Here is a 22,095-nt window from a genome sequence, read left to right on the forward strand (position 1 = left end):
ACACGAGAAATGTGTTTATTATGAAACTACTAGAAGTCATTGATCTTTCCAAAGGGATCGTTGTCTCTCACAACTATATATATGTTTTGTTTGTTTCCTTATCTTTATCATTTTGTGGCTTTGTTCATATAATATATCAAGAATTAATCGATAGAGATGCAATAACTTCTTTTTGTTTAGTAATTGGTCTCTACATGCACAATGACTAGAACTTGAGACCTTATTTTTGTCCTTTTTCTGAAAATTACGCGCTAATTTATCGATTTACTGCATATAAACACCACAAGTTGAAAGTGTTGAACTATTTGTAAATTGACCCTATTATAGTTCCTTTTCAAATTAATTTTAAAATAATACAAAATTGTCCTTATGCTGAAAAATACATTACTTCTAGATAAGGTATATAATATATATGAGGAGAGAATATGCACGGAAAAAGTTATTAGAACCATGCATTCAATTACAACAAGAAGTTTTTTCTTCTTCTTCAATGCAGTACTTAATGTAGAACTGTTAATTAAAATCATCCCTTAATTTGGATACAAAATGGAGCAGTGCATCTCTCATGAAATTTCATAAGGACTATCAAGAAATCTCATACTTAATTAAATCTCCAAGAGGTTGACATAAAATCGTGCACATCTGCACCCTTTCAAATTACTCTGTGGACATGGTAATTGTAATTATAAGATGAGAGGTTCAGATTAATGCACTAGTTCTTTCATTATTTTGTTCAAATTGATTAACTGTGGTCGTAATTTTCATATCTAGTGTACTTAATTTCACATACATGTCATGTAACAAAGTGACTGATCATTTATAGGTTTTTGGCAGAAGTGGAAAAGATACTATATGAAATATTGTGGAGTATCACATATGAGAATTTAGTCTCATATCTGAAAGTGACGGAAAAAAAGAAGAAAAGAAATAGTTTATATAAACTCATGAACCTTCACATGATATGTAGCTTAAACTTGTCGGTAGAGTTAGGTTAAAAAATTTGTGTCAAACTCCTTTTTATTTGGACTAGATTTCTTTATCTTTAAAGATTTAGTTTTAGAGCTAATGATTCGATAAAGTCTTTCTGAGGTGTTTTTGGTGGTGCTCGAATGAACATGTATCTAATTAAAACTACGAGGACACTTAAAGTAAATTAAAATGAATAAGAGGACTAAGCAGCTGCAAGTAAATTGAAATAGAAAAGATAATCTTTTCCTTATTGGTGGTCTGAGGTTGGCCAAAAGAATCTAAGTAAATCCAAGTGCACCAGACAAACTTCACTTGTGAAGGCAAAAAAGAAAAAATATCCTCAGGAGGTGAGTGAGGAAAGCTTTGCAGGCTTTTCTTCTCTCTCTATATCTAGAGAGAGAGAGAGAGAGAGAGAGACCCTGCAAGTTAAGAAGAATGGTAATACCTTCTCTCTCCAATCTCTACCGAGAGCTAGATAAGGCTTGGAATGGAGTGGTTAACACACTAAAATAAAGTGTCTCCTTTTGGATATATATATATATATATATATATATTTGAATAGATGTTTGCTTTATGGGTAAGAAAATTAATTAATCGTCTCCCACTAAGGCCTATAAATCCTCCATCACACTTGCTACTTGGACTCTCCCATCCCACTCATCTCCCTCTTCCCTTCCTCTTTCTCTGTCTAGATTAGGTGGTGTAGGGTAAAGAGAGGAAGTGGGTCGGTTGGTTTTCTCCATGGCCAGGAGTTCAGGAGATTGATCTTAGTGGGGGCAAGTGGATTCCATATATACTTCCTACTTCTTGGAGGAGAGAGGAGATGGTGGAGAGGAACAAGGGAAGTGTACATGTTTCTCTCTGTAGCTATAAGAGAAGTATGTTTATATTCTTCTTTGGGAGGGATGAAGAGGTTGATGTGGTGAAATAGGTTATGCCTGGCTCCCTGTATGCCACACATATAGACCAATCTATGGTGAGATTGGCTGCTGTGGGTGGCGTGCAAGGAGCCAAGCATGCCTTCTCTCTCTCTCTCTCTCTCTCTCTCTCTCTCTCTCTCTCTCTCTCTCTCTCTCTCTCTCTCTCTCTCTCTCTTCATCTCTATATATATCTTTTTAAGTAGAGTATTTTATTGTCTTCAAGATGTGTGTGTTAATTTGGAAGAGTGGCCGGAATAGATATACTTGTTATTTTATGTTTCAAGTCTAGTGCTATTTGCCTCTTTTGCCTGCAGGGAGGAAAGGGCTGCCTAGCTAAATCATATTTAGAAGTTTAGATGAAGCTAAGGTCATTTACCTTCTGTGCTTTTCTCTTGCCATGCCCGAATTGGGAATCAAATTATCAGTGTTCAGATTTGTGTCCTTTGAACATTCTTGACTATGTTTAACTAATTTTTAACTATGTGATGATTTGATGTTGAATCTGATCAGTTTTCTAGATCTCATCGATTCGCAAGAAAGGCAATGTGACATTCAGCATATCTATGTTTTTGTGTTTGTTCTTGTATCATTTCATAGTAACTGAGATATTTTCCTTCTTTTAAGAGCATTGAGAAATTTGTGACAGATAGTTTATTTGGTGTATTTTCTTCATTAAAATGGTAAGATTTTATATTTATAATATTCATATATTGAAGATTGAGGGCTTTGCTTTCAGTAGGGCAGTCTTATGAAAAACATGGAATAATCCACCAGCCTTTATCCATTTCTTTCTTAAGTTGATTTGGAGTCTATACGGTGGTAAATTTCTGAACACATGCATGTGAAATTTATTGACAACTCTTATCCACTGCATCTGCTAAGATTCTCTCAGGGTTCAGATGTGATGTGCCAGTTCGAAAGAATATATATATATATATATATATATATATATATATATATATATATATAGATTTTGTGCTCTCTCTCTCTCTCTCTCTCTCTCTCTCTCTCTCTCTCCTCTCATTGACGACACTCTTTACACTCTCACAAATATACTAGGACATCAGGCATCCATTTGATACAGATGCACAAGAAATGGCTTATGTTGCATATACTATGGTGGGAATCATCATGCCACCATTACCATTATCATCATCTCTCTAAGTTTTCCTAGAGCCGAGAGAAATGTTCTTCATAATTTTCAGTAAGAAATCACTAGACAAGTTTCTCTCTTTCCCTCTCACTCATATGTACATGCATGTGAAGATATCTTCAACATCTCCTTTCCCTTTAACTAAATAGTGATGCTCCATGACTTGTATAACTTTCTATAAGAGGTCTCCTTTGAAACATTTGCTTTCTGATACAAGAAAGTATTAGTATTTGCTTTTATATACTATACTCGCATGATGATTTTTTTTTACACTAGTTTCTATCCAAGGGCCTTAAAATGACTATTATCCTTGATATCTCCCTCTTCTAATGGATCACAAACCCCTTTATGCTTCCATCAAGTAATTACCAAAAGCAGCTGCAGATGCATCTAGGTATAAGTATACGGGAGACAATTTCATACTGTGCTAGGTATGTTAATAATCCTTTCTCATCTATATATCTGTGTAACGTGTTACAATACTCTTGTAGAGGAATTTTATTTTCAGATTAAATACTTGCTGCTCTTATTATCTTCTACTTCTACATAGAAGAACTCATCTGTATATATTTTCTGCTGCACTACATACATACACTGCTAGCTGCTTAATTTTCTTTCTTCTTTTACCTACATTGTTATATATTTAATTTGCTACACATTAGAGTACAGTTAGATATATATACTGTCGGGTATCACATGTGAGGGATGGAAACGAGAGCAAAAATGCAAAAGATTTTTTCTTTTGGGAAGGTGAAGAAAAGTGAAAACAAAAGGAACAAATATAAATTGATGTTAAAAGTTCTGTTGCGTTCAAACCTAATAATCTTTAAAGACCACTTAAACCAGTACAACTTTCTAAGAAAAATGTCACATAGGTAGACATATATATATATATATATATACCAATTGTTGTCTTCTCTCTTTATCACTGGAGTGATCTAGTACACTTGTTCTCGTACCAGAAGCTAGGTAGCCCTTATATATCTAACATATATTCTTTCTCACATGCACACACAGAGACTTTCTTTTTGATGTGCATATGCAAATCAATCAGCTGAAGAGATAGGGTCCTACAAACAAATTATATAATGATGGTTGGGTTGAAGCCCACCAAAGAGAACTTTTTTCCTGCAGGTCATGACCCCCCTATCACATGACGTGGCTGCATATGAGATAACAAAAGCTTCTTGCACTGTGACTGTTGCAAAGTAGTGCGACCAAAGAAGGTGCCCAAGTGTTATATCCTTCACGGAGTCAGCTTTCTATCCTTCCAAGGAGAGAGAGAGAGAGAGAGAGAGAGAGAGAGAGAGAGAGAGAGAGAGAGAATATTTGAAGGTAGTTTTACTGTACCTCCTAAAGGTAGAAGCCCTCAAAGAAGAAGCTAGCTACCTTGTAGGGCCAAATACAATGGAGTTGTTTCCCGAGCAAAAGAGTTCTTGTAATATTACCAACTCCTTTCAGACACATAAGAATCTATAAACTCAGACTCTGATACATGCATGCATACAGTGAATACCTGTCAAAAATTATAGTAAAATTTCAGTATACTGGGTCGACACAGTGCAAGACAAAAATTCCAGCTTAAAGGTTTGACAAAACTTCTTCAGGAAGAGAGAGTTTGTCGATCTCATCAGCTATATTCAATATCCTTGGATGAACTAAATGGCAAAAACTTAGGACAAAGCCAAAGACAACGAGTCAGTACGTCCTTTTGAAGACCACCGAGCTACTTGTAACAGGGTTAATATTAGGTAAATTAATTACTTTGGATGCTCTACTTCATCTTTTAAAATCCTCTCTTCCCTACTCCTAAAGCACTCATGTGAACATCCAAAGTAGTATATACATATATAGATGCATGTCAGGTATAAAAGCAGGGCTTCATGTTGTTGATCAGAATAGAAAGAGCTATATAGGTTGGTGGACCAGATAGATGAGTCCATATTGGATGGACCACATATCTAGCTCCAGCTCAGCTGCATGCAATTACTTTTCCAATGGAAGGAGCTATATAGGCTACCAAAGTACTGAGTACTCCATGTTAGTACCCTCAGAGAGAGAGAGAGAGAGAGAGAGAGAGAGAGAGAGGAACCTACCTGACTTAGCTTCTGGCCAAAGTAGAAAGAGCCAGCTAGCAAAAAGGAGTACACAACTGAGAGAGGGCATGCTGCAGCCTGCAGCTAGCTAGCACTCAATGACATGAAACGTGATGAGATAATTATTAAGAGGAGTAGCTATTGGATCTTCTAAACCAACAAGGCATTATTGAGAGATAAACGATGATCAAGAACCACTTCTACTGTGCTGACCAATGGAGACGACAGCTAGCTAGACAGTAGCAACACTACCATTTGATTCAGAATATTTTTTTGCAGAGGCATGCATTATTGGAGTTGCTCAGAGAGAGAAAGAGAGAGTAGCTTTAATTAGACGGCCCATAACACAATACCTAGGCTGGACGCAAATCTTTGAGATGAATCCTTTTTTTGGTTGCACAAGAGTCGTACTTGTATAAATTTAATTACATAAATCCTATCCTTTCTTTACTGAAGTCGGCGGAGTAAGTTGTCTATCCACCGACTTCAAGCTATGGCCAGATGAAGACGGCGTTCAGCGAGTTCTCTACGCTTTAAAAGGGCGTCTCGACATCGACTTGCATTGTGTTGTGCCTTGAAGAAGCCGGCAAATCTGACTTCACTGCAGCGATTCCTGCCTCTCGGTGAAACGGTGGCGACACTAGATCCTTGAGTTAAATTCGACTTTGAAGAGAATAGGTTTAAAAACTAGTTTATTGACTAGCTAAAAGGTCAGCCCAGTTAGGCCCAGGGGCCAGGAGAGTATATCATATCGGATTCGGATCTAGTTTGATGTAAAACCCAAACCTATTTGGATCCGAATTCAATTTGACCGATCCAATTAAAATTCGCCCATTTCCTAAGTGGCTAAGTCAGGTTAAAGTGGGTAAGGAATAAAATTATTCCGAGCGTAAATAACTATTTTTTATGATTGAAAGTACGGATAAGTTATTCCGATCCGGGACAGGAATCCGATCCGTCCATCGAACCAGTCCTCATTGGTCTCTCTCTCTCTCTCTCTCTCTCTTCCTTCCTCTTTCCTTTGCTTGCCGTCCCAAATTCCAATCCCTCGAATTGAGCTCGATTCGTTCCTCATGTGGTAAGAAGGATCGATAGAGAAACAAAAGAGGTACTATTTTTAGATCAGTTCTCTTCCTCTTTTGACGAGACGAGTAGGAGGAGAGAGAGAGATAGAGAGGGAAGGAGATGAAGAAGTATAGAAACGGGGAGATATGGGGGTTCGAAGCCCAGACGCCGGCGCCGTCCGGCAAACTAGCCGGCGGCGTAATCCTCGGACTCGACGGCGGAACCACCACTACCGTCTGCGTCTGCTTGCCGGCGGCAATGCCGGTCGCCAGCCCTCTCCCCGACCCCATCCCCGTCTTCTCCCGCGCCGTCGCCGGGTGCTCGAATCACAACTCCGTCGGAGGTATTGGGGCTCTAGCCTTCTTCCTGTGCTTAATTCTGAATTTGGTCATCTGAAATTGATCAAAGCTGCCTCCTCTGCGTTGTTGGAAGCTTGTTCTCCATCTGGGTTATGATCTTGTGTGGGTTGAAATGGAAGCATAGTGTCTTAGTTTTTATGATATGGGTGTTCAGTATTTTTGTCAGTTGTGTTCTAAGACTTATGATTGCTCTTACACTTATTTGTTGATAGTGTTAGCCAGTTTATTTGTTCCTGATGGATCTTTGTGTTAAACTGCAAGATTGACTGTCGTTCTATGTCCTACATTGGCACCGATTTGCCATAAGTGCTTGTAGATCTTATCGTACCACTTTACCATGGGCAGCTTTCCTTTCATCTTACCCTCTACTTTAGGTACCTTTGTTTGCTAGGCATTCCTAAAATATGTTTTGCTAGAGCTTGGCCTTGGCCAGTTGCCTTTTGTCACGGACACACACAGACAGATTATTTAGTGTCCTGAGATATATTAATCAATTAGTGCTCTCAACTCAATGAATTTTGAATAACCATTGGCAAGCAACTGTCTTTTACCAAATCCACCTCCAGTTTGGTGAAAAGAATAAAGCAACTGTCTTTTGCCAAATTGACTTTCTATTTGGTGAAAAGAATAAAAGGGGATGCCAAGGAAAAGGAGCTGAGATTTAGTAAATCGTGTATGCTTAATTGACCAACTTGAATATTTTGCTACTTTCTTTCTATGTTCACCAACAAATGAGCTGTTTTCATATTCGATTCCTCAGAAGATGCTGCTATGGAGACCCTAGAACAGGTTATGGCTGAAGCCCTTTCACTGGCTTGTGCAGATCGTGCGGCTGTTCAAGCCATTTGTTTAGGAGTATCTGGTGTAAATCATCCTACAGATCAACAGAGGATACTGAATTGGCTCAGGTGTGTTCTTTTCTTCATTTCAAAGAATGCTCATCTATCTCCTTTCTGTAAAAGCTATCTCACCAATCTGAGAAATGCAAAAAAGTTCATGTTCATGCTTCTGGAAAAGATACATGTCTCTTTTGCCAGCAGCCTCCTTTCTAGCAATGTTAGTGGCTTTCAAATGAAGATTTGCAATGTTTTTCCAGATGGTCGTATTGAAATTTTGGCAACTATTTTTGCTTAAGAGTTAAGAGCATTGAAGCATATACTGTTCTCAGATAAAACTTTTCCAAAAAATTCTGTTCATTGTGGTTTTTATGTTTTTTCTTGGATGTATCCGTCTGCAAATATATCAGTGACTGAGATCTTATCCTTTCATAAAATTACTTTCAGATGACAAATCCAATGCCAATATGTTAGTTTTTGATTATTTACATAGTGCTAATTTCAATACATTTTTAGCACTGCTTGAAGGCTTAAATTCTGATGTGTAACTTTGCAGTACAGCATCAAATTACAAATCTTTTCTGTACTATGTAGTGGAAAATTAAAGTGAGATATGTGCTTTCACTGATTTGTTCATTATTGAAGATTAACCAATAGTTGGGTTCATTTATGCACATTTTTCTGAAACAAGTTTCATTAATCTCTTTGCATGTGTCTTGTCATACAACCAGAATCTTTAATTTGCATGGCTAATAACAATAATTGTGACATGTCCAAAGGTATTCATGTTGCACCTTCCAGGAATCCACTTAATCAGCAAGCAAAGTTGGTTATATAGATAATTGACTCTATAGTTTTAGATTAAATATGATAAGATGGCTATGCATGTGAAGTCCTTTGGTTTTCTTAGTTAAGCACTGTGCAAGGCATTTCTGTGATGTATGCAAAAGATCATATGGTTAGCCACATGTGGAACCACAAATAGAAGTGGAAGATGGCTTTTTCATATGTGAATCATTCTATTGGTATTTGTTTGTGTTTGCTTTTGAATAATCCGGATAAGATTTTGTTTCATTTTCTTATGATTTTGTGTAACTACTGATGGTCAATTTGTTCCTACATACTCCTCAAATCAATGACCTCAGCTAGCATATTTTAGAATATGCCAGCCTTTTCTCTTTCAAAAAGTTGCATATTGATTTTATCTGACAGTTTCTCCGGCAAGCAGTTAAAATTCTGACCTTGATTGCTTTTATTCTCTTAACTGTTTCTTTGTTTCTTCTCAGAGGTATATTTCCCAGTCATGTGAAGTTGTATGTGGAAAATGATTCTGTGGCAGCACTTGCAAGTGGCACAATGGGAAAGCTCCATGGTTGCGTACTGATTGCAGGCACAGGTACCATTGCTTATGGCTTCACTGAAGATGGAAGAGAAGCCAGAGCAGCTGGTGCAGGACCAGTCTTGGGGGATTGGGGAAGGTTAGTTTTTATTTTCCTTTTTCTGCAAAAAAAAAGCATAAATCTTGTCATTCCGTCATTGTTATATATTTTCTGATATGAAAAAAACTGTAGGTGACTTATGTCTACATTGTGCAGTGGATATGGCATTGCTGCACAAGCTCTGACAGCGATTATAAGGGCTCATGATGGCCGTGGACCACAAACAACTCTTACGAGAGATATCCTCAATAACCTTGAGCTTTCTTCACCAGATGAACTGATTGGGTACTTTCTTTTTTCAATTTTTTCCTTCTACATATGATTCATTAATTAGTTCATCGGACATGTCATTGCAAGTTAGAATGATATTCCGGAGCAATACAACAAAATAGCAAAAAGGACTTATGCAAAGTAAAATGGATTGAATAAGTTACTGTTACTATTCTAAAATAATACTATGAGAGTGTTGCAATCAACGATGGTCGTGCCACAGGCATGGACTGTGCAGGCCACCGGTCGGCACTGCACATCACATGCCGTAACATTTGTCGACCGTACTGTAAGAGAGGGACATAAAAAAGTAAAGGACTACTCACCTTCACCCTTCACCCTTCATCGCCGCCGCTCACAACCCCCGTCGATATCCTAGCCTAAGGGAGGATCGGATCCACAACCTAAGTTTTTATTGACCAACCCTCTCTCTCTTTCTCTCGACCTTTCTTCTTTTTCCTTCGGGCTAGGGCATCCGACAGGGGGTGTGAGCGGCATTAGCTTAGGCGGCGACGAGCAGCAACGGTGACTCGGCGAGCAGCTATCGGCCATCGGTAAAGCTACTAGTACGGGTGCCGTGCGACACTTCTCATACCATGTGCCGGTCGGCATGGCGATCCATGGTTGCAATTGCCTTAGAGGAAAATGATCGCGATCTAAGTCTCAATGTTGGATAAAGCTAAACACAGAACTTTCGAAAGTAATAGGAATCGATATAACCGTTGGAATGATTTGAGATTCGGATATGTTGTTTCTCAGAAAGTCAAAAGTCCAAGGCTACTAAAATCTCATTAATTGGACTGGTAGATAAAAAGTTATGGTTAATATACTGACCAAAGGTCAAGGGATGCTAGGATGGATGTAGATGATGGAAGTTGGTGATGTGGTTAGGGTTAGGGTTATGAAAAAGTATAATGACTGTGGTGGGTGGAATAGTATCTTGAACAAGATGAGAGGGGAGAAGGGAGCTTTAAAATATGGCTAGTCATTGGAGTGAGGAGGGAGAAGCGACAAAGGGTTACCTTTGTCCGTAGAATGAAGCTCGGGGTGGATAGCGAGAGGGAGGAAAGAGAAGGGAGAAGGTTGATTCAAACTTAGATGCAAAACAAATACTTCAAACATTAATAATCCCAAAGTGATTGCTATTTCATATATTTGGAGGTTAATCAATCATCCAAAAATCATAAACAAACTGTAATACGAAATAACTTAATTGACGGGCGTTCTAATACCCCTCGATCATGTTTGAATGGCCAAAAATAGTTTCTATATGTGCAAACATTGTGCGGACGTTTGAGTGGCTCTTCGTGGCGTTCAAATGCACTGGTCAGAATTTCTTATTTTCATTTTAAAACAAATACAAAAATGATTAAATTCGAGGTGAGTTTGTCGTGTTCAATCTGTATCATAATCAAGAACCGCAACAGAGAGCTTGAATTTTCTTTTGGCATTTTCACAAGCTCTGTTGCTTCTGATACTTCTTGTGTTGCATCTTTAAATTGTATCTTGCACATGTATAGTATGCATGACAATGCTCATTCATCTTTTACGGTCACAATGTTACAAAATAAAAAAAAGGGGTTCATGTTAATAATTAAGAATGTTTGACACAGTTCAAAATGTTTTAAATGAACCAGTTGTAGGGGTGAAAACGGGTCGGATTAACTCCGACCCGACCCGCTATCCGACCCGACTCGGATCGGATTCGGATAAAAAATTTCTATCCGATTCGGATTCGGATTCGGATACGGATAGAATTTTTGAAAAAAATTCGGATACGGATTCGGATACGGGTCGGATATATTTTTCGGATTCGGATACGGATATCGGATATCCGTTTATCCGCATATTTTTTTAAATGATTTACAGTTTTTAGTTTGCTTATTTAAATAGTAAGTATTAATATTATTACTAACAATACGTTATATATTATTTATAGAGATTAATTTCTCTAATTTTATATATTTGACATACAAAAAAATTATTTGTTATAAAACTCTTAATAATTTTGTGTTAATTATATTTAAATAAAATATTATAATTATTTTAAATTTAATCAATATCCGTTTAAGATCCAATCCTTTATCCGAAAAATTATCCGTATCCGTTTAGTTAGGATATGGTTTTAAATTTTACTATCCGTCTAATATCCGTATCTGAATCCGTATCTAAACTAAAAATACGTATCCGGATATGGGTTGAGCATTATCCGATCCGTATCCGATCCGTTTTCACCCCTAACCAGTTGTGTTGATGCAGAATCTAGAATTGAGTTATATAATTGTACTTACTTTTTCTTTCTTACATTCTCAGATGGACCTATGCAGATCCATCTTGGGCTCGAATTGCTGCTCTTGTTCCTATAGTAGTTTCTTCTGCTGAAGATGGTGATGAAGTCGCAAACAAAATATTACATGATTCAGTCCAAGAGTTAGCTGATAGTGTTATAGCTGTTGTTCGACGACTTAAATTATGTGGTGAAGGTAAAATGTCATTGAACTGTGATTACTGTCTTTCTGTATGTTCCTGCAATAGACTTTATTAACCTGATAAAAGTGCTGAAACTGTCTCATGAGATATGTGCTTCCTGTAGACTTAAGAGGTGCTATTCTGTTGCAGATGGAAGGGGTACTTTTCCACTTGTTATGGTTGGGGGAGTTCTTGAAGCTAATAAGAAATGGGACATTGGGAGAGAAGTTATGTACTGTGTTTCCAAGGTTTACCCGGGAGCCCGTCCTATTCGACCTGAGGTGTGAGATTTATGACCATGTTCTCTTGCTTTGATATTATGGTCCATATTTTCCCATGTAGCAGAAAATGTTGGTCTTTAACATGCTTCCACTGAATTTTCTAATCATCATGGTGATGGAGTAATTGTAGGAAAAGGAGCATTCAACTATTCTTACTAAGCTTGAAACCACAGAAAAAAAATTAATTCTCAATGCACAGCATTCCTCTTGGTATTTTAAACTCAAGAAGACCAACCTTCCAATAGGAGGATTGTAGTGAATGTCTGACCAATGGTCAAGACAGTCCTTTTTTGTAGGAAACATTGACAGATGAGCAGGAGTGCGGCATAGCGGTGCAGTATTTATTTGTCCAAGTCTTGTACCTCTATACCTAACTTTGCTATTAATTTCATTAGTAATTCCAGAAAAAGAAAGCTAATACTAATATAAACTATTTTGTTATTTAGTTGAATACTAGAATAATGGGTAGTAATTATATTTGATGTGACATAAAATTTGATATTAAAATAATGAAGAATAGTAAATTTGTATTGAGAATTTATGATATTTTAAATTAAATGACGAAAATACCTTTGATTGGATGTAAAGTGGTGTAAAGTGGTAGTAGTAATTATGTATCATCTAATCTAAAAAATAATAATTTTAGATTGTTATTAAATTGATTTTTAAAAGTCTTATAAAATAAGATGAGAGAGAATAGTAAAATAGTTTAGTGGAAGAAGTTAAGTTGTTTAGTTACCACACCGTAATAAGAAAAATAAAAAAGCTTATTCCAGAAGAAGGTTATTCATATTCCACGTGTGAATGAGACTAATAGGTTTGACTATTTATTTATTAATCACTGTTCTTTGGCATCAATTTTAACTATCTCATATGGAACAGGTAGAACCAGCCGTTGGAGCAGCTTTGCTGGCTTGGAATCGTTACATCAAAGAATTTCAGGTAGACAATGGTAGCTGATCCCCAGCAAAGCCTCTATTATCAAGGGAAAGAATGTTCATGTACAATTAGCACATTAAGTTGATGCACAGCATGCGAAAGATGAAATAGTGTGTCAAGAGTTTCAGCAATCACTGGCTTTCTGGGTGCTGATTGACTTCGTGGAGAGGAAATAATGATCAATAATTGCAAGAATCAAAATTTATGTTTTGGGGCAATAATTATGTACTCTTAAATTGAAACGTATTTATTGAGAACTATTTTGACAAACAGGCCACCTCTGGCCTCCTCCTGGCTGATGGAGAGACCAGAGATGATAAAGGCTGCAAGAATTAGCATCACATATGCTTGCTTGTTCTTTGTAAATGCCATATTCGTAAACCATTTGGTGAAACCAGTGGTTGTTCTTCCTTCAAGTCTTACTGGTTTTCTTTTCATCATTCTGGTCCCAATTGGAGAAATCATGAGCACGGTGTGTTACAATGTATGCAGATCAGGATGGACTTTATGACAAATGTGAGATTTTATAGCCATGTTGCTGTTACCAAGGTTACACCTTTGTTGATGCTCTTTGCTTGTCCTGCGTGCATATTATTACAGTAAAAAAATTAAAAGAAAAATAAAAGGCTTGATAAGTGCAGTGGCAAAATCCTGAATGCTTAAGTATATTGTCGGCAAATGAAGTTGGTTAGTGTTCATCTTAGCAAGCATCATATGTGCTAAGAGATGCTTACAACCTAACAAAAAGGATCTAATAAGCGTGCAGACAGCAAAAGTGCAATCTTTTCATTCCTTGGCTCTACTGTAAAGAGAGGCATGTGTGATCAAAATTATGAGGCCTGAAGAAGTTAAAATTGGACATATTCGCCACTACGACGTGTGTGATTAGTATCGGAATAGCCCGATTGCTTGTTTTGTCTGAAGAAAGCTCACCTAGATACTTAAAAAAACTAGGCAAGAATCAAATAAAGTGGACTCGCCAATAACAGCACCGCAGAAGTCATTGTTTGAGAAGGTTTTGCCACGAGTAGTCAAAAAGGACTTGATCCAGTTGATTTACTAGCCTCTCCTTTTATTTGTTGCTTAATAATTTTCAAAATCTCCATAACCTGCAAGAAGAAACAGAACCTAATGAATCAATTAGATTTATAATTTCATCTAGAGAATAAGCAAGTCTGAAATTCGGTGAAATGCATACAAAGAAGCACATACAATGAAATCTAGATCCTTCTCAAGTTATAGGGTAAGAAGTAAGAACAAGTTTTGCATCTCATGCCATCTCTATGCAACCATTTCCATTTACTGATTTATATCTCAAATAGTACTTAAATTCTTCCTAATCTGAAGTTTAATGTAAGAAAAAGGTGAACAGTCATGCTCAAGGCAACCAGCAACTCTAGCGGCAAAAATCTTACCCCAGGGTAGTGTTGCAGTACTGGAGAATAATGGTCAAGCGCTATGTATACTTTCTCAAGAAGTTGCAGGAGAGCATCAACCTCGTTTCCTAGAAGATCAACCTGTCCAAGCAAGAAATTCATGAGACATTAGAAGACACTTTGAACATCAAGGTTCTCAGATTGTTCATTATTGTCGACACAAAATTATGCTGATGCTTTTTTGTGCTCAAGACCGGACCTAGTTTATTATTTAGTGCGCAGAATAAACCAAGTCAAGCAACAAAAGGAATATATATGATGATTGCAAAAGTGAAACCAGATATTCCACAACTAACCAGCTAATAGCAGATGTCAGCAGACCTGTAACAGGGATTCAAGAAAGTGTATTACCTCAATTTCAGCCTTTTGAAGGTCAGAACTTCTTATTTCAGATATTTCCTTGTACTGAACTGTTTCTCTTCTAAGAAATTTTGCATGTTTGGTGAGTTGATTACAATGATTTTTCAGTACTGCTAACCTGTCAACAGGGAAGAGATCAACTTTACTTTTCCTTAAACATAATGCAATACAGTATGAATAATGCATATTTGGAAACTTTCTCAACTTGAATTTGCTTGTTTCTGGATTGAAGTCAAGCATGTAAATAAAAAAAAGTATTTATGCACAGAATCAATTTTATTTCAACTGACTATTTAGAATTGAAGGCTTGGGAGAAATATATGAACAGACAAGCACCTCGATTCATTGCACTCAAGATGGTTCCCTATTCTGAATTCACAATCTACAGCATATTCTGACAGTGCTCTTATAGAAACAATGATAGATTCCATCAATTTCTTATACTCTTCTTCTTTAGCAACAGATAATGCTACTGCTTTTTGTTTCTCTTCAATAACACCATAAAGAATATTCTTCTGTTTCTCTGCTTCCTCTAAAGAATCTGACGCTACCTTAAGTTTTTGATTCAAGACATTTAACATCTTTTCACAGAGATGAGATTTTTGCAAAGCCTGCTCCACTCTACCCATAATTATATCAAACTCACTACTGCTCCTTGAAATGTATAAATCTTGCTTAGTTACTCTGTCCCTCAGCATATTAATTTCACGGCATATTATGTCAAATTGCTCCTTCTGTTTCACCACTCTAGACTCAAATTCTGATGCAAACTCCTCCTTTTCTCTCACCAATGCTGAGTAGGAATCTATCACCTGCTTCACTTTCTTGTTTTCTCCAATTTCCGAATATAGTGCATTCTCCTTCTGTGAAAGTGCTTCTTTCATGGAACTCATTTCCTCAGAATAGTTTAGCAGAATAGCATTAGTACTTGAAGCAGCTTCTTCTACAATTTCTTTATAAATAATAGAGCATATGTCCTGTTTCATCTTGAACTCTATCTCAAAAGCATGCACGTCAATTTTAAGTTGGCCAAATAGATCTTTTAGAATAGTCTTTTGGATTTCATCTCTAGTGATGGCTTCTATCTTTAAATCTTCTTCTACAGATGAATAATGTGATATTTGGTTTGCCAGTGAAGACACCGAGCCAACCTCCTTCTCTTTATTGGCTATGAAACTTTGCAATCGTTGATTTTCCAGATTTAAGGCATCAATTTTCTCTTGTAGATTGTGTAACGTGTCTCGATCATCATCACTGTTAGATAACTTCTTATCATCCAAGAGGACGTCATCCAACTTTGAGATGATACCAGATATTTTCCTTCTTATTATTTCTGACTCTTTATCTTTATGAAAATGCGAAGGGTTAATCCCTTTTTCCTTGAGGAGTTCACGTTTGAGGCTGAAAACCTCTTCTGTCTTCTCTTGTAATGCTAAATCATGTTGCCTTTTCATCTTAGACATTTCAGTCTTGAAATAAGTTATCAGTTCTTGCTTTGTCATGTGCTTCAGTTGTGGGGAGTCAGTAAGAATCTGATCATTAACATCATTAGACTTCTCTGTCAAGATAACACCATTTTCCTCGGGATGGGATGCATTTGTTAGATTGTTACTGCCCAGCAACTTCCGAGTAGACTGGTCCTTTCTTTTAGAAATAATCCTATCTTCTAGGCCTTCGAGGCTATATAGTGAAACTAGAGACACTGACTCATAACTGAAGGAAGACCTTAATACAGTGTCAAGCTGCTGGCGAATAGTGGAAAGATCGTCAATCTGCATCTGCCAATTCCTGGATATATTCTTCCCAAGACCTCTTTGATCATGTAACTTTTTCTCAAATTCATTCTGAGCTTCTCTGACCAAATTCCAGACCACAATAGTAGTAATATTGCTTTGAATCTCATGTTCCCATTGGCGCTCACATGATAGAGCCTTTGAGGAGCAGATCTCACGAACTTCATTTTTTGCTACAGTTAGTGCTACTTCCATAGCACCAATCCATTCGTCTATCTGATTCAACACATCTATAGAGCTTGTGTTCCTGAAATTATTGATGTCCTCCTTAAGCTTTTGGAGATGTTCTGCAGTCTCTACCATGCCTAAGTGCTCATCATATTGAAACGTGGAGCTTGCATCTGAAGAGGGCAGAGACAGAGATTTTCTCCTCTGGGTTTCTGATATTACCATGGACGGGCATAATTTATCTTTATATGTAGCAGTCTCAAATTGCTGCAGTCTTTTGTTCAACATTGTAATCTCAGATTCCTTAGATGCGATTTTCTCCGTGGTCTCTTCTACTACAGCATTTACTATCCCTTTGATGATGGAATCACTCACCATTCTTGACACGGTAATCCGAGTACTGAGATCATCCAAGTAAGAGTCCATTTCGTCAAGGAGAAACTTCTCGTTAAAAGCTGAATCACTGCCAGGGGCAGTGCTCACACCGATATTACTAACTGATGCCATCGGTCCATCAACTAAAGGCCCAATCCTTGCATCTAAGGCATCTGAATTCTCCATCAGTTCTTGCATTCCGCTGGGAGTTTCATAAGAATCCATTAATGTCAGCAAATCTAGAAGAATAAGTTATCTGGAACAACTATTGACAGAGAAAAGAGAACACTACATTAGGAGATCTCCTGAGTCACTGGAACATCAAATTGACAAAATCAAATTGATAACCCTTACCGAAATAAAAGACAAAGATATTCCCAAATATATAATTCTCAAGAACTTTATGTCAAAGCATAAAAAAAGACACTTTTTTTTTTATGTTGCCCTAGTGCAATATACAAATATACACTGGAGATATCAGAAGGTGAAAACACCAACACAACAAAGCACCACTAGAACAACCGTCAATTAAAATCCGTAGAGCAAATCATCAGTAAAATAAGACAAACATTGAGCCAATTACTAGAAGGAAAGATTAACAAATCTCTTGGACGAAATCCATTTTATAAGACAAAAATCGAACCACGTACGAAGATGGGAGAAGAATAAGCAGACCAAAACGCAGAAAGCTCATGAAATTTCAAAACTCTGAACCTAATGAGCAAGAACAAAACTAGAAGAAGCACACCGAAAATAAACAATGGAGAAGTTTCCCTGTGCACCAGTAAACTAAGAAGAAGGTTTCTCTAAACACTAATCAAAAAATTTGCACAACATACCATTGGCGAGCTGATTAGAACGCAACTCGAAGAAACTGAGGAGGAGGAGGAGAAAAGGCTTACACTAAATAAAGGAAAAGTTACACCAACCAAACCCCAAGATATAAACCTTTCAGAAAAAGCTCAAAATCCAACCTTTGCAAGCAAAACGACCCAATAAACCCGATACGACGAAAACCCAAGAAGAAATTTCGAATAAGAAGAAAGAGCAAGGCCTCACTGATGCGATTCTTTACTTGAGCTACAGGGAAATAAGAGGGAACCCGGCAAAACTACTAAGGGCTTATTGCCGCCAAAACCCTCTTCTTTCTTCCATTCTGAGATGGAGAAGCAAGAAAGGAGCCGCCTTTCTTCGTCTTCGCGCGATAGGTCGGAAAGAGGAGCAGAGTAGAAGGGCTCGGAAAGGAGGAAGGATTAAAGTGGCGAGGGGAAAGGAGGTGGGCGCAGAGGTGACTTAAAAGGCAAAGCTTTTTGGGTGCCCAAAGGAGCGGGAGGAGGGCAGTCTATTTTTGGGCAATCATTTTCTTTTTCTTTAAATTAGCCTATTTATCCATCTTTATCATGGTAGATTTAGCTCTCTAGAATACTTGAAGCATTATATGACAATGCTTGGATTATATCTCGCCACTTGAGGAATTAAGATGAAAATGTTAAGCCTCATTAGGCAATGTAGCTTTCTAATATTTAAAAAATTGGATAGAATTGAAGATCATCATCTCGGATGCTAATTTGCCCTCATTATAAGATGGCAATCAGAAATTCCTCAGTAAATTCATTTGCAAATATCTCAAATTTACAGATACCTTTCAAATTAAATCATTAAGCAAGCATTGGATGATAATGTCACACTTGAGTCTCCAAATAGGAGGCCCCATGAATATAATTCTTAATATTCTCTTTCCTGAAAAAGAATCAGATTCTCCTATCTGAATGTCTAAATTATCCTCAAGTTACAAATAGCTATGTAGTTGCATGCAGGACATGGCTTCTTTTCTTACATCCTCTCTTTTGATTTTCCCGGTGGTAGTGACCGGAAACTCCTTCCTCCATATCATACAAGTCTTGGGTATCTTGAATCTGCCATGAATAATCCTGTGAGACGTTGAATCTTGTGGCTTTCAGAATACATTTCTCAAGGGGAGGAAAGAAGAGTATACCTGCTAAGGTTTCTCTGTCTGCAATAATTCCTGAGGATCTCAGCAGACAGTACTTTTTCATCTCCAAGGTGATTAAATTTAGTATCAAACCATTTCCAATCATCTTTAATTTTAACACAAGCGACTACTTTCTCCGCCAGACGGATGTCAGGAACACCGACTACCACAATTTTGGCGATCCCAGGGTGTCCATGGAGTACAGCCTCCACCTGAAGCAGTAAAAATACTATGATCATATTTGTGAAGAGAAAAGTGAGAAAAGGAATTAAGTCAACATTTTAACAGTCCTCTGAATTCTAAGTTTCTTACCTCTTCAGGATATACATTTTCTCCTCCGCTCTTGATTCTAGCCTTTTCCCGTCCCATGAGCCATAGATCACCATTCTCACTGATCCAACCGATGTCGCCTGTGTCAACCCAGCCATGCTCAACAGAATCTAAGGCAATAGGCTTGGTAGTGTCCCAGTAACCAACCATTAGATGCAAGCCTCTAGTTAAGATTTTTCCGATCGATGGAAGAGCATGGTCATTGTGTGAACCACTTATTCGTAATTCAATGTGAGGTGCTGCTTTTCCGACGCATACACCCCCTTGCTGTTGGCAATGGAGCTCAGATTCAGCAACACATTTGTTTGGAAGAAGCTCTCCAGAATTTTCAACTCTTGGATCGCGGAGGGTCATGAAAGTCAGTGAAGAACATGCTTCTGTCATCCCTTTCAAGATTGATATTATGTCAGGAAGAGAGTTGTTGAACAGAAACCAGGAACGCAAGACAAGTTCTTAGTTCAGTAAATGTTCAATATCAGAGACTTTAGTTTGTAACATTGAAGTTTAATAAAGGGCAACACATTAAGATGACAAATAACATTGAATTGCAGAAAAAGAAAGAGAATGCAATGGCATCAATAACAGAAACTTTTAAATCAAATTTCTTGAGTTCCATGGCATGCAAATCAAATTAAATCAAACTTTTAACAGAAACTCTTAAATGCAATGCAATGGCATCAATAATAGGTAAAATTTTAGATGGTTGTAGTTTCATTCCACTTTCCAAGCAATTTAGAGGTTGATATAGGTTTCCTCTATATTTGCGCTAGCTGAAGATGAAGGGAAGATTTAGAAGTTAGATGTTCAGCACTAAAATGTATCAAACAGTCATACCATAAGCTGAAACAATCGTGGCATGAGGAAATAAGCAACTAGCGCCTTTGATGAGATCTTGTGAGAGGCTACCGCCGCCATTAAGAATCTTGGTCACAGTTTCTCCACCATCTGATGTTTTCCCTTTCCTAATATCAGGGAAACCCAAAAGCTACAAGTAACTATCGACCTTGATGATTGCCATTTGTCTCTAATAAACTGCTAATTTACCTGCCATATAAAATAAGATCAGCCATCATTGCAGGGACAGTGATAAAAGATGTCACCTTGTGTCCTTCTATGGCTTCAAATGCCGATTTCGCATCAAACTTAGGTATCAAAACATGGCAACCTCCAGCCATTAGCATGGATATGCATGAAGATATCCCACCAATGTGGCACAAAGGAGCTGTATGCAGGTATACCTATAAAACCAAACTTACAAGTTATAAAATACAGAGCTCATACATTATTGAAGTAAGATTATTGGTGGAGGAGACCTCAACTGGCCTTTATCATTCTAATATAGGCCAACATGTAACCCAAATTACATAATTCTTAGCTTGCATATATAAGTTGACCAAAATTTCTTGTACATATAGGCATACAGTAGCAATATTTGGAAAGCGTACATCATCCTCACCATAACCAACAATGGCCATTTTTGCTAGGGATTGAACGATTAAAGATGTATGGCTTAGAGCTACACCCTTTGGTCGTCCCGTAGTTCCTAAATCCAAGAGCACATAAATTATAAAGCCGAAACAATCTTTACAATGAAACTTTTGCATAAACTGTTCTGCAAACAGCATTAAGTGATTTGAATGGTTACAAGGAAAAGAATAATCAACATAATCTGAGATGGAGTCCTGATATATTTATTACCTGATGTGAAGCATATCAGGGCAATTTCCTTTGGCGCCCATGTAGGTTCGCTTGTTATGGCGCCTTTTGAACTCCTTTTAATGGTATCCATGGTGAGAACTGAAATAAAATGATAAAAGTGAGAAGAGAAGGTAAACATGGTAAGTAGTTTACAGCAATCTAGTAGTATTTGCTACTGAGTGGTAGCACAACTTACAACTTCCAGTGCTATTAAGGCTAGGAGAACAGTCACCAACTAGAAGATAGAGGATGGAAGATGGCAAATTATTGCTATTTTTCAGCTCCATAGCCCATTGGCTGCAGCTCTCATCCACTGCTAACATTGCAGGTTGCACAAGCTCCATCGCCGATCTCGCTTCTTCGAAGTTCTACATTGTCAAGAAGCAATTCTTTCGTCAATCCGTACGCAAATATTCTTAAAAGTAAAAGCAAGTTTCTACTCAAGCTTAGGTAAACTTATCGGCCAAAATGATTTGTTTGATGAGTAATTGTTATTGCTATTTCCTTTGAAAACTTCTTAAAGTTCATTTAATTCCAAGAATTAGGAGAAGAAGGTTGTCATACCCAGCGGTGATTGAGGGGAGCTACGATTGCACCTATGTATGTCACGGCAAGCAGCAGTTCTATGTATTGATCACTGCAAAACCAAAAATAAATAAGTAAATAAATAGAAGCCAAGATTAAAAATTTTAAAAAAAAAGAGGAAATTTTTTTGCATATTACGAACTGCGACTCTGGAGAAAGGGTGTGAAATGATGACAGTTCTGTCCTCGTTATGTTACCTGTTCAAGGCGGCGACGGCCACGACATCGCCCGCGCGGACGCCAGACTCCGCCAGGCCGGCGGCGAGCCGCCTAACTCCGTCGACGAACTCGCTGCCGGTACGGCGGCGCCGGCCGGAGATGATGAACGTGGAGTCTCTCCAGAGGGAAAGTATCCGGCTGAGGCAGTGAGCTATGTGGCCTTGTCCACGAGCCATTTACGCTCTCTGTCACTCAGCCTCTCGTTCTAAGGTTAAGGTGAAAGATGCATCTTTTGTTGTCTTCGGAGCTTGAGGTTGAGGGAGAAAAAGGAAGCTTAAATTATCGGGTGTGTCACCAAGGATGAATTACGTGGCGAAAGGTGATTTGTTGGATTGGTTCTTTT

The 22,095-nt window shown here is 37.8% G+C and overlaps 3 protein-coding genes across 8 annotated transcripts; 1 reads left to right on the plus strand and 2 right to left on the minus strand.

Annotated features, from left to right (window-relative positions):
• Positions 1-5,831: 5,831 nt before the first annotated feature.
• LOC140789875 (uncharacterized) lies at positions 5,832-13,340 on the plus strand. The gene is made up of 7 exons (XM_073139761.1): positions 5,832-6,546; positions 7,323-7,470; positions 8,685-8,876; positions 8,994-9,122; positions 11,421-11,590; positions 11,727-11,857; positions 12,740-13,340. Exons 1-7 carry the CDS (start codon positions 6,324-6,326, stop codon positions 12,815-12,817), a joined length of 1,071 nt encoding a protein of 356 aa, XP_072995862.1. The 5' UTR covers positions 5,832-6,323; the 3' UTR covers positions 12,818-13,340.
• LOC140789874 (WPP domain-associated protein-like) lies at positions 13,018-18,207 on the minus strand. Of its 6 annotated transcripts, none has more exons than XR_012109267.1 (5): positions 14,929-18,207; positions 14,584-14,710; positions 14,212-14,313; positions 13,730-13,905; positions 13,018-13,376 (listed from the first exon to the last, which is right to left on the minus strand). XR_012109267.1 is itself a non-coding variant. In XM_073139760.1 (5 exons), the coding sequence occupies exons 2-5, from the start codon at positions 17,124-17,126 to the stop codon at positions 13,828-13,830; spliced, it is 2,505 nt and encodes an 834-aa protein (XP_072995861.1). In that variant the 5' UTR covers positions 17,127-17,130; positions 18,004-18,207; the 3' UTR covers positions 13,433-13,827. The 6 variants fall into 6 exon arrangements, 5 of the variants coding, with proteins under 5 accessions (XP_072995861.1, XP_072995859.1, XP_072995858.1 ...); XM_073139760.1 differs by lacking the exon at positions 13,018-13,376 and having other exon boundaries at positions 13,433-13,905; positions 14,929-17,130; positions 18,004-18,207; XM_073139758.1 differs by lacking the exon at positions 13,018-13,376 and having other exon boundaries at positions 13,433-13,905; positions 14,929-17,130; positions 17,988-18,207.
• A 352-nt stretch (positions 18,208-18,559) lies between these two features.
• LOC140789876 (2-succinylbenzoate--CoA ligase, chloroplastic/peroxisomal) lies at positions 18,560-22,005 on the minus strand. The gene is made up of 10 exons (XM_073139762.1): positions 21,732-22,005; positions 21,514-21,586; positions 21,146-21,317; positions 20,950-21,048; positions 20,697-20,794; positions 20,296-20,489; positions 20,086-20,213; positions 19,234-19,637; positions 18,925-19,133; positions 18,560-18,844 (listed from the first exon to the last, which is right to left on the minus strand). The coding sequence occupies exons 1-10, from the start codon at positions 21,926-21,928 to the stop codon at positions 18,718-18,720; spliced, it is 1,701 nt and encodes a 566-aa protein (XP_072995863.1). The 5' UTR covers positions 21,929-22,005; the 3' UTR covers positions 18,560-18,717.
• Between the last annotated feature and the right edge of the window lie 90 nt (positions 22,006-22,095).

This window comes from Typha latifolia, chromosome 5 (assembly GCF_019914945.1).
Source record: "Typha latifolia isolate L0001 chromosome 5, TyphaL0001v2, whole genome shotgun sequence".
Lineage (NCBI taxonomy): Eukaryota > Viridiplantae > Streptophyta > Magnoliopsida > Poales > Typhaceae > Typha > Typha latifolia.

What these genes read in the sequence shown, in the direction of transcription:
- LOC140789875 (XM_073139761.1), top strand. Translation starts at nt 6,324, where the DNA reads ATGAAGAAGTATAGAAACGGGGAGATATGGGGGTTCGAAGCCCAGACG. An exon ending in GAATCACAACTCCGTCGGAG is followed by an intron (nt 6,547 to 7,322) that starts GTATTGGGGCTC and finishes TCGATTCCTCAG; the next exon opens with AAGATGCTGCTATGGAGACC. An exon ending in AGGATACTGAATTGGCTCAG is followed by an intron (nt 7,471 to 8,684) that starts GTGTGTTCTTTT and finishes GTTTCTTCTCAG; the next exon opens with AGGTATATTTCCCAGTCATG.
- LOC140789874 (XM_073139757.1), bottom strand. Translation starts at nt 17,153, where the DNA reads ATGGATTCTTATGAAACTCCCAGCGGAATGCAAGAACTGATGGAGAAT. An exon ending in TTCAAAAGGCTGAAATTGAG is followed by an intron (nt 14,314 to 14,583) that starts GTAATACACTTT and finishes TTGCTTGGACAG; the next exon opens with GTTGATCTTCTAGGAAACGA. An exon ending in TACTGCAACACTACCCTGGG is followed by an intron (nt 13,906 to 14,211) that starts GTAAGATTTTTG and finishes TTCTTCTTGCAG; the next exon opens with GTTATGGAGATTTTGAAAAT.
- LOC140789876 (XM_073139762.1), bottom strand. Translation starts at nt 21,928, where the DNA reads ATGGCTCGTGGACAAGGCCACATAGCTCACTGCCTCAGCCGGATACTT. An exon ending in TTGGTTATGGTGAGGATGAT is followed by an intron (nt 20,490 to 20,696) that starts GTACGCTTTCCA and finishes TTGGTTTTATAG; the next exon opens with GTATACCTGCATACAGCTCC. An exon ending in AAAATGTATATCCTGAAGAG is followed by an intron (nt 19,134 to 19,233) that starts GTAAGAAACTTA and finishes TTACTGCTTCAG; the next exon opens with GTGGAGGCTGTACTCCATGG.